This window comes from Myiozetetes cayanensis, unplaced genomic scaffold, assembly GCF_022539395.1.
Source record: "Myiozetetes cayanensis isolate MyiCay16 unplaced genomic scaffold, myiCay2020 scf446, whole genome shotgun sequence".
NCBI classification, from domain to species: domain Eukaryota; kingdom Metazoa; phylum Chordata; class Aves; order Passeriformes; family Tyrannidae; genus Myiozetetes; species Myiozetetes cayanensis.
The window spans coordinates 24,475-38,221 of NW_026087683.1; the positions used below are offsets into that span (position 1 = coordinate 24,475).

General features: G+C 51.8%; 1 protein-coding gene across 1 annotated transcript; it reads left to right on the top strand.

Moving 5' to 3' along the window:
- The first annotated feature begins 732 nt into the window (after positions 1-732).
- Positions 733-12,333, top strand: LOC126648134 (CCR4-NOT transcription complex subunit 3-like). Its single transcript, XM_050330840.1, has 8 exons — positions 733-741; positions 1,212-1,277; positions 3,029-3,118; positions 5,042-5,059; positions 7,336-7,446; positions 9,452-9,547; positions 10,755-10,787; positions 12,124-12,333. Exons 1-8 carry the CDS (start codon positions 733-735, stop codon positions 12,331-12,333), a joined length of 633 nt encoding a protein of 210 aa, XP_050186797.1.
- Positions 12,334-13,747: the final 1,414 nt, after the last annotated feature.

The window sequence follows — 13,747 nt, forward strand, 5'->3', positions numbered from 1 at the left end:
CCAGCTCCACAATCCCCTCCAGCCCCCAAAGCCCCATTCCTGACCCCCCGTTGCCCCAGCTCCACAACCCCCAAAGCCCCCAGAGCCCCATTTGTGACCCCAGCCCCCAAAGCCCCCATTCATGACCTCAACCCCCCAAAGCCCCCATTTGTGACCCCCGTGCCCCCATTCGTGACCCCCGTGCCCCCAGCTCCACAGCCCTCCCAAACCCCCATTCGTGACCCCCCGTGCCCCCATTAGCTGACCCCCGTGCCCCCAGCTCCTAGCCCCCAAAGCCCCTAACCCCCCAAAGCCCCCATTCCTGACCCCCATGCCCCCAGCTCCACAACCCCCCAAAGCCCCAAAGCCCTCATTCCTGACCCCCATTTAGCTCCACAACCCCCAAAGCCCCCAGCCCCCAAAACCCCCGTTTGTGACCCCCATGCCCCCAAAGCCCCCAGCCCAGCCCCCAAAGCCCCCATTCGTGACCCCCCCGTGCCCCCAGCTCCACAGCCCTCCCCAAAGCCCCCAACTCCCCCAAAGCCCCCATTTGTGACCCCCCATGCCCCCAGCTCCACAATCCCTCCAGCCCCCAAAGCCCCCATTCCTGACCCCCCGTGCCCCCAGCTCCACAACCCCCAGCCCCCAAAGCCCCCAGAGCCCCATTCCTGACCCCCATTGCCCCCAGCTCCACAACCCCCAAAGCCCCCATTTGTGACCCCCATGCTCCCAAAGTCCCCAGAACCCCTATTTATGACCCCCGTGCCCCCCAGCTCCAACCCCCAGCCCCCAAAGCCCCCAGCCCCCATTTTTGCCCCAGCCCCCCAAAACTCCCCATTGTGACCCCAGTGCCCCCAAAGCCCCCATTTTGACCCCAACCCCCAAAGCCCCCGTTTGTGACCTCCCGTGCCCCCAGCTCCACAAGCCCCTCAGCCCCCAAAGCCCCCAGCCCCCAAAACCCCCCATTTGTGACCCCTCAAGCCCCCCAACCCCCAGAGCCCCCATTCCTGACCCCCGTTGCCCCCAGCCCCCAAAGCCCCAGCTCCCCATTCGTGCCCCCAACCCCAGAGCCCCCGTTTTTGACCCCCAGTGCCCCCAGCCCCAACCCCCCAAAGCCCCCAGCCCCCAAAGCCCCCAATTTGCTGACCCCCGTGCCCCCAGCTCACAGCCCCCCAAAGCCCCCAACTCCCCCAAAGCCCCCATTTGCTGACCCCCGTGCCCCCAGCTCCTAGCGCAGCCAACGCCAACCAGAAGGAGAAATACGAGGCCGACCTGAAAAAGAGATCAAGAAGCTGCAGGTGCTGATTTGGGGGGGCTGGAGGGATTTAGGAAGGGTCTGGGGGGGTCTAGAAGAGGTTTGAGGAGCGTCTAGAGAGGATTTAGGGGAGTCTGGAGACTGTTGAGGGGGTCTAGAGGGGATTTAGGGGGTCTGGGAGCTGATTGTGAGGGGGCTGGGGGGATTTAGGGGGTCTGGGGCTATTTGAGGGCGTCTAGAAGGGATTTAGGGGGTCTGGGGGCTATTTAGGGGGCTAGAGAGGGATTAGGGAAGTCTGGGGCTATTTGAGGGGTCTAGAGGGGATTTAGGGGGTCTGGGGGGGTCTAGAAGAGGATTTAGGGGTCTGGGGGGTCTAGAGGGTTTGAGGGGGTCTAGAAGGGATTTAGGGGTCTGGGGGGCTCTAGAGGAGGTTTGAGGGGTCTAGAGGGGATTTAGGGGAGTCTAGAAGGGCCTGGGGGGCTCTAGAGGGGTTTGAGGGGGTGTCTGGGGGGTCTAGAGGGGTCTGGGGGGGTTTGGGGGTGTCTTGGGGGACCTAAGCGGGTGTGAGAGGAGGTTGGGGGGGTTTAGAGGGGATTTAGGGGGCTCTGGGGGTTTAGAGGAGTTTGGGGGGGGTCTAGAGGGGATTTAGGGGGATCTAGAGGGGTCTGGGGGTCTCTTTGGGGGTCTCTGTGGGTCCGTGGGTGTTTGGGGGTCTCTGGGGGGTCTGTGGGTGTTTGGGGGTCTCTGTGGGGTCTTTGGGTCTCCGTGGGGTCCGTGGGGTGTTTGGGGGTCCATGGGGGCTCTCTGTGGGGTCTGGGAGTCTCTGTGGGTGTTTGGGGGTCTCTGTGGGGTCTCTGTGGGGTCCGTGGGTGCTTGGGGGTCCCTGGGGGGTGCTCTGTGGGTGTTTAGGGGGTCTCTGTGGGGTCTGGGGGTCCCTGGGGGTCCCTGTGGGTGTTTGGGGGTCTCTGTGGGGTCTGGGGGTCCCTGGGGGTCCCTGTGGGTGTTTGGGGGTCTCTGTGGGGTCTGGGGGTCTCTGTGGGTGTTTGGGGGTCTCTGTGGGGTGGGTGAAGCCCCCCCTGAGCCCCGTTTTCCCCGCAGAGGCTGCAGGAGCAGATCAAGGCATGGGGGGGCTGTGGGTGTTTGGGGGTGTCTGTGGGGTCTGGAGGTGTTCTGTGGGGTCTGGGGGTGTTCTGTGGGGGTCTGTGGGTTCTGTGGGGTCCCTGGGGGTGTTTGGGGGTCTCTGTGGGGTCTGTGGGGGGGGTGAAGCCCCCCCTGAGCCCCCTTTTCCCCGCAGAGGCTGCGGGACCAGATCAAGACATGGGGGGCTGTGGGGTCAGTGGGTGTTTGGGGGTGTCACTGTGTTCTGTGGGGTCTGGGGGTCTCTGTGGGTGCCTGTGGGGTCTGTGGGGTCCCTGGGGGTCTCTGTGGGGTCTGTGGGGTGGGTGAAGCCCCCCCTGAGCCCCCCTCCTTGTGCAGAGGCTGCGGGACCAGATCAAGACATGGGGGGCTGTGGGGTCTGGGGGTGTTTTTGGGTGTCTATGGGGTCTGGGGGTCTCTGTGGGGTCCCTGGGGGTCTCTGTGGGGTCTGGGGGTCTCTGTGGGGTGGGTGAAGCCCCCCCTGAGCCCCCCTTTTCCCCGCAGAGGCTGCGGGACCAGATCAAGACATGGGGGGCTGTGGGGTCTGTGGGTGTTTGGGGGTCTCTGTGGGATCTGTGGGTTCTGTGGGGTCTCTGTGGGGTCTGGGGGTCTCTGTGGGGTGGGTGAAGCCCCCCCTGAGCCCCCTTTTCCCCGCAGAGGCTGCGGGACCAGATCAAGACATGGGTGGCCTCCAACGAGATCAAGGACAAGCGGCAGCTCATCGACAACAGGAAGCTCATCGAGACGGTACCGACACAAAAACACCCCAAAACACCTCAAAACACCCCAAAAACACCCAGAAAGCACCCAAAAACACCCAAAACCACACAAAAACACCCCAAAACACCCAAAAACACACAAAAACACCCCACAAACACCTAAAAACCACACAAAACCACCCAAAATCACCCCACAAACACCCAAAAACAACCCAAAAACGCCCCACAAACACCCCACAAACAGCCAAAACCCCACAAACACCCAAAAACACCCCAAAACACTGGGAGACCGCAAGGAACACTGGGGGACCCCCAAAAAAACAGGGACAGAATAAATCAGGGGGCTCAGAAGGAATTTGGGGGGGTGTTTGAGGATTTGGGTCCTTCCCTAAATCCCGAATATTCCAAAATTCCCAGCAAATGGAGCGGTTCAAGGTGGGGGAGCGGGAGATGAAGAATGAATTGGGGGGGCTCAGGATAAATTTGGGGGCTCAGAATGACTCAGGGAGGGTCCCTCAGGATTTGGATCCTTCCCTAAATCCCGAATATTCCCAAATTCCCAGCAAATGGAGCGGTTCAAGGTGGTGGAGCGGGAGATGAAGAATGAACTGGGGGAGGCTCAGGATAAATTTGGGGGGCTCAGGATAAATTTGGGGGAACTCAGGATAAATCAGGGGGTTCAGGATAAATTTGGGGGGGTGTTTGAGGATTTGGATCCTTCCCTAAATCCCAAATATTCCCAAATTCCCAGCAAATGGAGCGGTTCAAGGTGGTGGAGCAGGAGATGAAGAATAAATTTGGGGAGGCTCAGCATAAATTTGGGGGAACTCAGGATAAATTTGGGGGCTCAGAACGAATCAGGGAGGGTCCCTCAGGATTTGGATCCTTCCCTAAATCCCCAAATTCCCAAAATTCTCAGCAAATGGAGCGGTTCAAGGTGGGGGAGAGGGAGATGAAGATTAAATTGAGGGGCTCAGGATAAATTTGGGGAACTCAGGATAAATTTGGGGGGTTCAGGATAAATCAGGGGGTTCAGGATGACTCAGGGAGGGTCCCTCAGGATTTGGGTCCTTCCCTAAATCCCAAAAATTCCGGAATTCCAGCAAATGGAGCGGTTCAAGGTGGGGGAGAGGGAGATGAAGAATGAATTGGGGGAGCTCAGGATAAATTTGGGGGCTCAGAATGACTCAGGGGGGGTCTCTCAGGATTTGGATCCTTCCCTAAATCCCAAATATCCCAAAATTCCCAGCAAATGGAGCGGTTCAAGGTGGGGGAGCGGGAGACCAGGAATGAACTGGGGGGGCTCAGGATAAATTTGGGGGAACTCAGGATAAATTTGGGTGTTCAGGATAAATTTGGAGGGGGTGTTTGAGGATTTGGATCCTTCCCTAAATCCCAAATATCCCAAAATTCTCAGCAAATGGAGCGGTTCAAGGTGGAGGAGAGGGAGATGAAGAATGAATTGGGGGGGCTCAGGGTAAATTTGGGGAACTCAGGATAAATTTGGGGAGTTCAGAATAAATTGGGGGGGCTCAGAATGACTCAGGGAGGGTCCCTCAGGATTTGGGTCCTTCCCTAAATCCCGAATATTCCAAATTCCCAGCAAATGGAGCGGTTCAAGGTGGTGGAGCGGGAGATGAAGAATGAACTGGGGGGCTCAGGATAAATTGGGGGGCTCAGAATAAATTTGGGGGCTCAGGATAAATTGGGGGCTCAGAATGACTCAGGGAGGGTCCCTCAGGATTTGGATCCTTCCCTAAATCCCAAAATTCCCAAATTCTCAGCAAATGGAGCGGTTCAAGGTGGTGGAGAGGGAGATGAAGAATGAACTGGGGGGGCTCAGGATAAATTTGGGGAACTCAGGATAGATCAGGGGGCTCAGGATAAATTTGGGGGGGGTGTTTAAGGATTTGGATCCTTCCCTAAATCCCAAAAATCCCCAAATTCGCAGCAAATGGAGCGGTTCAAGGTGGTGGAGCGGGAGACCAGGAATGAACTGGGGTGGCTTAGAATAAATTTGGGGAACTCAGGATAAATTTGGGGGCTCAGAAGGAATTTGGGGGGGTCCCTCAGGATTTGGATCCTTCCCTAAATCCCGAATATTCCCAAATTCCCAGCAAATGGAGCGGTTCAAGGTGGTGGAGCGGGAGATGAAGAATGAATTGGGGGGCTCAGGATAAATTGAGGGAACTCAGGATAAATTTGGGGAACTCAGGATAGATCAGGGGGCTCAGAAGGAATTTGGGGGGGGTGTTTAAGGATTTGGATCCTTCCCTAAATCCCAAAAATTCCCAAAATTCCCAGCAAATGGAGCGGTTCAAGGTGGGGGAGAGGGAGACCAGGAATGAACTGGGGGGGCTCCGGATAAATTTGGGGAACTCAGGATAAATTTGGGGAGTTCAGGATAAATTTGGGGGCTCAGAATGACTCAGGAGGGGTTCCTCAGGATTTGGATCCTTCCCTAAATCCCGAATATTCTGGAATTCCCAGCAAATGGAGCGGTTCAAGGTGGTGGAGCGGGAGATGAAGAATGAACTGGGGGAGCTCAGGATAAATTTGGGGGGAACTCAGAATAAATTTGGGGGGATGTTTGAGGATTTGGATCCTTCCCTAAATCCCGAATATTCCAAAATTCCCAGCAAATGGAGCGGTTCAAGGTGGTGGAGAGGGAGATGAAGAATGAATTGGGGGGGCTCAGGATAAATTTGGGGGCTCAGGATAAATTTGGGGGCTCAGGATAAATCAGGGGGCTCAGGATGACTCAGGGAGGGTCCCTCAGGATTTGGATCCTTCCCTAAATCCCAAAATTCCCAAATTCGCAGCAAATGGAGCAGTTCAAGGTGGTGGAGCGGGAGATGAAGAATGAACTGGGGGGCTCAGGATAAATTTGGGGGGTTCAGAGTAAATCAGGGGGTTCAGGGTAAATCAGGGAGGGTCCCTCAGGATTTGGGTCCTTTCCTAAATCCCAAATATTCCCAAAATTCGCAGCAAATGGAGCGGTTCAAGGTGGGGGAGAGGGAGATGAAGAATGAATTGGGGGCTCAGGATAAATTTGGGGGCTCAGAAGGAATTTGGGGGGCTCAGGATAATCAGGAGAAGAATGAAGCTGGGGGGTTCAGGATAAATCAGGGGGCTCAGAATGACTCAGGGAGGGTCTCTGAGGATTTGGATCCTTCCCTAAATCCCGAATATTCCCAAATTCCCAGCAAATGGAGCGGTTCAAGGTGGGGGAGAGGGAGATGAAGAATGAACTGGGGGTGGCTTAGAATAAATTTGGGGAACTCAGGATAAATTTGGGGAGCTCAGGATAAATTTGGGGACTCAGAACAAATCAGGGAGGGTCTCTGAGGATTTGGATCCTTCCCTAAATCCCGAATATTCCAAAATTCCCAGCAAATGGAGCGGTTCAAGGTGGGGAGAGGAGATGAAGAAATGAATTGGGGGGCTCAGGATAAATTTGGGGCTCAGGATAAATCAGGGGTTCAGGATAAATCTGGGGGCCTTAGAATGACTCTAGGAGGGTCTCTGAGGATTTGGGTCCTTCCTAAATCCCGAATATTCCCAAATTCCCAGCAAATGGAGTGGTTCAAGGTGGGGGAGAGGGAGATGAAGAATGAACTGGGGGCTCAGGATAAATTGGGGGACTCAGGATAAATTTGGGGGTTCAGAATAAATTGGTCGGTTCCTAAATCCGAATATTCGAATTCCAGCAAATGGAGCGGTTCAAGGTGGGGGAGCGGGAGATGAAGAATAAATTGGGGGGGCTCAGGATAAATTTGGGGGCTCAGAAGGAATTTGGGGGCTCAGAATGACTCAGGGAGGGTCTCTGAGGATTTGGGTCCTTCCCTAAATCCCGAATATTCCGGAATTCCCAGCAAATGGAGCGGTTCAAGGTGGGGGAGCGGGAGATGAAGAATAAATTGGGGAGGTTCAGGATAAATTTGGGGGGGCTCAGAATAAATTTGGGGGTTCAGGATAAATCAGGGAGGGTCTCTGAGGATTTGGGTCCTTCCCTAAATCCCGAATATTCCCAAATTCCCAGCAAATGGAGCGGTTCAAGGTGGTGGAGCGGGAGATGAAGAATGAATTTGGGGGGCTCAGGGTAAATCAGGGGGCTCAGGATAAATTTGGGGAGTTCAGAATAAATTTGGGGGTTCAGGATGACTCAGGGAGGGTCTCTGAGGATTTGGATCCTTCCCTAAATCCCAAAAATCCCCAAATTCCCAGCAAATGGAGCGTTTCAAGGTGGTGGAGCGGGAGACCAAGACCAAGGCGTACAGCAAGGAGGGGCTGGGGCTGGCCCAGAAGGTGGACCCGGCGCAGAAGGAGAAGGAGGAGGTCGGCCAGTGGCTCACGGTGAGCTTTTGGGGGCAATTCCGGCAATTTCGGCCAAATCCGGAGCTGCCCCCGCTCGTTTTGTCATTTACCACCCAAAAAGCCTCTTTTTCACCCCAAAATGCGGTGTTTTAACCCCCCAGAAGGTGGGGCTGGCCGGAAAAAAGGGCTTTTTTCACCTCAAGAGAATTCTTTTTTTACCCAAATTTCTTTTTTTTCCTCCCAAAAATGTAAAGATCACGATTTTTGTTCAAATCTCCCATTTTTCCCATCCTAAAATAGGGTAAAAATTCAAGGTTTTACCCAAATTTCCCGTTTTTTGTCTCCCAGAAAACATAAAATCCGAATTTTTGACCAATTCTCCCATTTTTTCTCTCCCACCCAAAAATATTTCCAAGAATCCCCGTTTTGGCATTTACCACCCAAAAAATCTCCTTTTTCACCCCAAAATGTGGTGCTTTGACCCCCCAGAAGGTGGAGCTGGCCGGAAAAAATGGCTTTTTTCACCTCAAGAAAATTCTTTTTTGCCCAAATTCCTTTTTTTTCCTCCCAAAAATATAAAAATCACGATTTTTGTTCAAATCTCCTATTTTTTCTGTCTTAAAATAGCATAAAAACCCCAGGTTTTACCCAAACTTCCCATTTTTTGTCTCCCAGAAAACGTAAAATTCCAATTTTTGACCAATTTTCCCATTTTTTTTCTCCCACCCAAAAATATTTCCAAAAATCCCTCTCTTTTATCATTTACCACCCAAAAAGCCTCTTTTTCACCCCAAAATGTGGTGGTTTAACCCCCCAGAAGGTGGGGCTGGCTGGAAAAAATGGCTTTTTTCACCTCAAGAAAATTCTTTTTTGCCCAAATTTTTTCCTTTCCAAATCCCGTTTTTTTACCCCAAATCCCATTTTTTCCCTCCCCAACCCCTTTTTTTTGCCCCAAATCCCGTTTTTTTTGCCCAATGCCTCCATTTCCCCTTCAAAAACTCCCTTATTTCCCCCAAAATTGACATTTTTTCCTCCCCAAACCCCATTTTTCCCTCCCCAAACCCCATTTTTCCCTCCTCAAACCCCCTTTTATTCTCCCTCAAACCCCATTTTTTCCTCCCCAAACCCCATTTTTTTTTCTCCAAACCCCTTTTTTTACCCCAAACCCCATTTTATTGCCCCAACCCCCATGTTTTTATCCCAAACCCCATTTTTCCCTCCCCAAACCCCATTTTATTGCCCCAACCCCCATGTTTTTATCCCAAACCCCATTTTTCCCTCCCCAAACCCCATTTTTTTTACCCCAAACCCCATTTTTCCCTCCCCAAATCCCATTTTTCCCTCCCCAAACCCCATTTTTTCCTCCCCAAACCCCATTTTCCCTCCCCAAACCCCATTTTTTCCTCCCCAACCCCCATTTTTTCCTCCTCAAATCCCATTTTTTTACCCCAACCCCCCCATTTCCCCTTCAAAAACTCCCTTATTTCCCCCAAAATTGACATTTTTCCCTCCCCAAACCCCATTTTCCCTCCCCAAACCCCATTTTTTCCCCTCAAACCCCATTTTTCCTCCCCAAACCCCATTTTCCCTCCCCAAACCTCATTTTTCCCTCCCAAACCCCTTTTTTCCCCAAACCCCATTTTTACCCAAACCCCATTTTTCCTCCCCAAACCCCATTTTTGCCCCAAACCCCATTTTTACCCCAAACCCCATTTTTCCTCCTCAAACCCCATTTTTCCTCCCCAACCCCCTTTTTTTTTACCCCCAAACCCCATTTTTTTACCCCAAACCCCCTTTTTCCCTCCCCAACCCCCTTTTTTTTCCCCTCAAACCCCATTTTTCCCTCCCCAACCCCCATTTTTCCCTCCCCAAACCCCTTTTTTTCTTCCCCAAACCCCATTTTTTTTGCCCCAAACCCCATTCTTTTACCCCAAACCCCATTTTTTTTACCCAAACCCCGTTGTTTTTTGTTCCCCTCCCCTCCCCCGCTCGAGGCTGGGGTCGGTGGCGCTGCCTGAGCCGATTTTGGGTGTTTTTGCCCCAGAACACCATCGACACCCTGAACATGCAGGTGGATCAGTTCGAGAGCGAGGTGGAGTCGCTGTCCGTGCAGACCCGCAAGAAGAAGGGGGACAAGGATGTGAGTCACCCCCAAAACACACCAAAATCACCCTAAATTACCCTAAATCACCCTAAAATCACCCCAAAATCACCCTAAATCACCCCAAGTCACCCCAAAATCACCACAAAACACCACAAATCAACCTGAATTCACCCCAAAATAACCCCAAAACATCCCTAAATCACCCCAAAACACACCAAAATCACCCCCAAACACTCCAGAATCACCCTAAATCACCCCAAAATCAACCCTGAGCACCACAAAACACACCAAAATCACCCCAAAATCACCCTGAAATCACCCCAAAATACCCCAAAACATCCTGAAATCACCCTGAATCACCCCAAAACACCCCAAAATGATTCCAAAATGCCTCCAAATCACCCCAAAACACCCTGAAATCACACCAAAACACCCCAAAATCACCCCAAAACATCCCAAAACAGCCCTAAATCACCCCAAAACATCTCAAAATCACCCCAAAACCACTCCAAAATCACCCCAAATCAACCTGAAATCACCCCTGAGCACCCCAAAACACACCAAAATCATCCCAAAACACCTCAAAACATCCCAAAATCACCCTAAATCACCCCAAAATCCCCCTAAATCACTCCAAAATCACCCTAAAACATCCCAAAATCACCCCAAATCACTCCAAAATCACCCCAAATCACCCCAAAACACCCCAAATCACCCCAGAATCAACCCTGAGCACCCCAAAATCACCCCAAAACACCACAAAATCATCCTAAATCACCCCAAAATCACCCTCAAACACTCCAAAATCACCCTAAAACATCCCAAAATCACTCCAAAATCAACGCTGAGCACCCCAAATCATTCCAAAACACACCAAAATCACCCCGAATCACCCCAAAATCACCCTAAATCACCCCTAAATTGCCCCAAAATCACCCCAAAACACACCAAAATCACCCTAAATCACCTCAAAATGCCTCCAAAACACCTCAAATCACCCTAAATCACCCCAAAACGCCCCAAAATGCCTCCAAATCACCCCAAAACGCCCCAAAATGCCTCCAAATCACCTCAAAACAGCCCACCCTGAAGCGTCAGGTGGAGCGGCACCGCTTCCCTCTGCGTGTGCTGGGGGTGGATCCCGGGGGGATCAGGGGGTGTCTGACCCCGTTTTTGTCCATTTTTTACCCCAATTTTCCCATTTTTTCTCATTTTTTCCCGTTTTTGGGTGTTTTTCCCCCAGAAACAGGACAGGATCGAGGCCCTGAAGCGGCAGGTGGAGCGGCACCGCTTCCCTCTGCGTGTGCTGGGGGTGGATCCCGGGGGGATCAGGGGGTGTCTGACCCCGTTTTTGCTCAGTTATTGACATTTTTGGCCGGTTTTTCCCATTTTTTTGCCGTTTTTTCTCATTTTTTCCCAATTTCCCATGTTTTTTCCCCAGAAGCAGGACCGTATCGAGGCCCTGAAGCGGCAGGTGGAGCGGCACCGCTTCCCTCTGCGTGTGCTGGGGGTGGATCCCAGGGGGATCCGGGGGTGTCTGACCCCGTTTTTGCCCATTTATTGATATTTTTGGCTGGTTTTTGCCCATTTTTGTTCATTTTTTCCCAATTTCCCATGTTTTTACCCCAGAAACAGGACAGAATTGAAGCTCTGAAGCGGCAGGTGGAGCGGCACCGCTTCCCTCTGCGTGTGCTGGGGGTGGATCCCGGGGGGATCAGGGGGTGTCTGACCCCGTTTTTGCCCATTTATTGACATTTTTGGCTGGTTTTTGCCCATTTTTTCTCATTTTTTCCCATTTTTGGGTGTTTTTTCCCCAGAAGCAGGACAGAATCGAGGCTCTGAAGCGTCAGGTGGAGCGGCACCGCTTCCACGTGCAGATGCTGGGGGTGGATCCCAGGGGGATCAGGGGGTGTCTGACCCCGTTTTTGCTCAGTTATTGACATTTTTGGCTGGTTTTTGCCCATTTTTTCTCATTTTTGCCCATTTTTGTCCATTTTTCCCCCAGAAACAGGATAGAATTGAAGCTCTGAAGCGCCAGGTGGAGCGGCACCGCTTCCCTCTGCGTGTGCTGGGGGTGGATCCCGGGGGGATCAGGGGGTGTCTGACCCCGTTTTTGCCCATTTATTGATATTTTTACGCCATTTTTGGCTGGTTTTTCCCATTTTTTGGCTGTTTTTTCTCATTTTTTCCCGTTTTTGGGTGTTTTTACCCCAGAAACAGGACAGAATCGAGGCCCTGAAGCGGCAGGTGGAGCGGCACCGCTTCCCTCTGCGTGTGCTGGGGTGGATCCCGAGGGATCAGGGGTGTCTGACCCGTTTTTGTCCATTTTACCCATTTTTCCCATTTTTTGCCGTTTTCTCATTTTCCCGTTTTTGGGTGTTTTTACCCCAGAAACAGGACAGAATCGAGGCCCTGAAGCGGCAGGTGGAGCGGCACCGCTTCCCTCTGCGTGTGCTGGGGGTGGATCCCGGGGGGATCAGGGGGTGTCTGACCCCGTTTTTGCCCATTTATTGACATTTTTGGCTGGTTTTTGCTCAGTTTTGTTAATTTTTTCCCATTTTTGTGTGTTTTCCCCAAAGCAAGGACCCGAATGCCGAGGCTCTGAGCGGCAGGTGGAGCGGCACCGCTTCCACGTGCGGATGCTGGAGACGCTGCTGCGAATGCTGGACAACGACTCCATCCCCGTGGACCCCGTGCGGAAGCTGAAGGATGATGTGGAATATTACGTGGATTCCTGCCCAGAAGCCGACTTCGAGGAGAAGCGAGTTCCTTATGATGACCTGGACCTCGATGACATCCGTAGGGACAGAAAAATGGGGTGAAAAATGGAAATTGGGAAAAACGGGGAAAAATGGGGAAAAGCAGAGGAAAAATGAGGAGTTTGGAGAAGAAAAATGAGGAATTGAGGAAATGGGGATTTAGGGAAAATGAGGAGAAATTGGGGGTTTCTGGAAGGAGAACGAGTTCCTCTACGACGACCTCGACCTCGATGACATCCGTAGGGACACCAAAATGGGGTGAAAAACGGGGAAATTGGGAAAAACGGGGGAAAAAATGGCAAAAAAATGGGGGGAAATTGAGGGAAAATTGAGGGGAAATGAGGGTTTTGGAGGAGAACGAGTTCCTTTATGATGACCTTGACCTCGATGACATCCGTAGGGACAGAGAAATGGGGTGAAAAACGGGGAAATTGGGAAAAATGGGGAAAAATGGAAAAAATGGGGGGAAAATTGAGGGGAAATGGGGGTTTCTGGAGGAGAACGAGTTCCTTTATGACGACCTCGACCTCGATGACATCCGTAGGGACACAGAAATGGGGCGAAAAACGGGGAAATTGGGAAAAATGGGGGAAAAATGGGGGAAAAAATGGAAAAAGATAGGGGAAAATGGGGAAAAAATGGGGATTTGGAAGAGGGGAAAATGGGGGAAAATTGAGGGGAAATGAGGGTTTTGGAGGAGAACGAGTTCCTTTATGATGACCTCGACCTCGATGACATCCGTAGGGACAGAGAAATGGGGAGAAAAACGGGGAAATTGGGAAAAACGGGGAAAAAATGGGGATTTATTGGGAAAAATGGGGGAAAAATGGGGAAAAACAGGAAAAATGGAGGAAAAATTGGGGATTTATTGGGAAAAATGGGGATTTGGGAGGGGAAAATGGGGAAAATTGAGGGGAAATGGGGATTTAGGGGGGAAAATGAGGAAAATTGGGGGTTTCTGGAGGAGAACGAGTTCCTCTACGACGACCTCAACCTCGATGACATCCGTAGGGACACCGAAATGGGGCGAAAAACGGGGAAATTGGGAAAACGGGAAAACATGGGAAAAACGGGGAAAAAATGGGAAAAAATGGGGGAAAAATGGGGAAATTGGGGGGAAATTGAGGGGAAATGGGGGTTTCTGGAGGAGAACGAGTTCCTTTATGATGACCTCGACCTCGATGACATCCGTAGGGACACAGAAATGGGGCGAAAAACGGGGAAATTGGGAAAAATGGGGGAAAATGGCGAAAAATGGCGAAAAAATGGGGGAAAATGGGGAAAATTGGGGAGTTTGGAGAGGGGAAATGGGGGTTTCTGGAGGAGAACGAGTTCCTTTATGATGACCTCGACCTCGATGACATCCGTAGGGACACGGAAATGGGGTGAAAAACGGGGAAATTGGGAAAAATGGGGAAAAACAGGGAAAAAATGGAAAAAGATAGGGGAAAATGGGGAAAAAATGGGGAAAATGAGG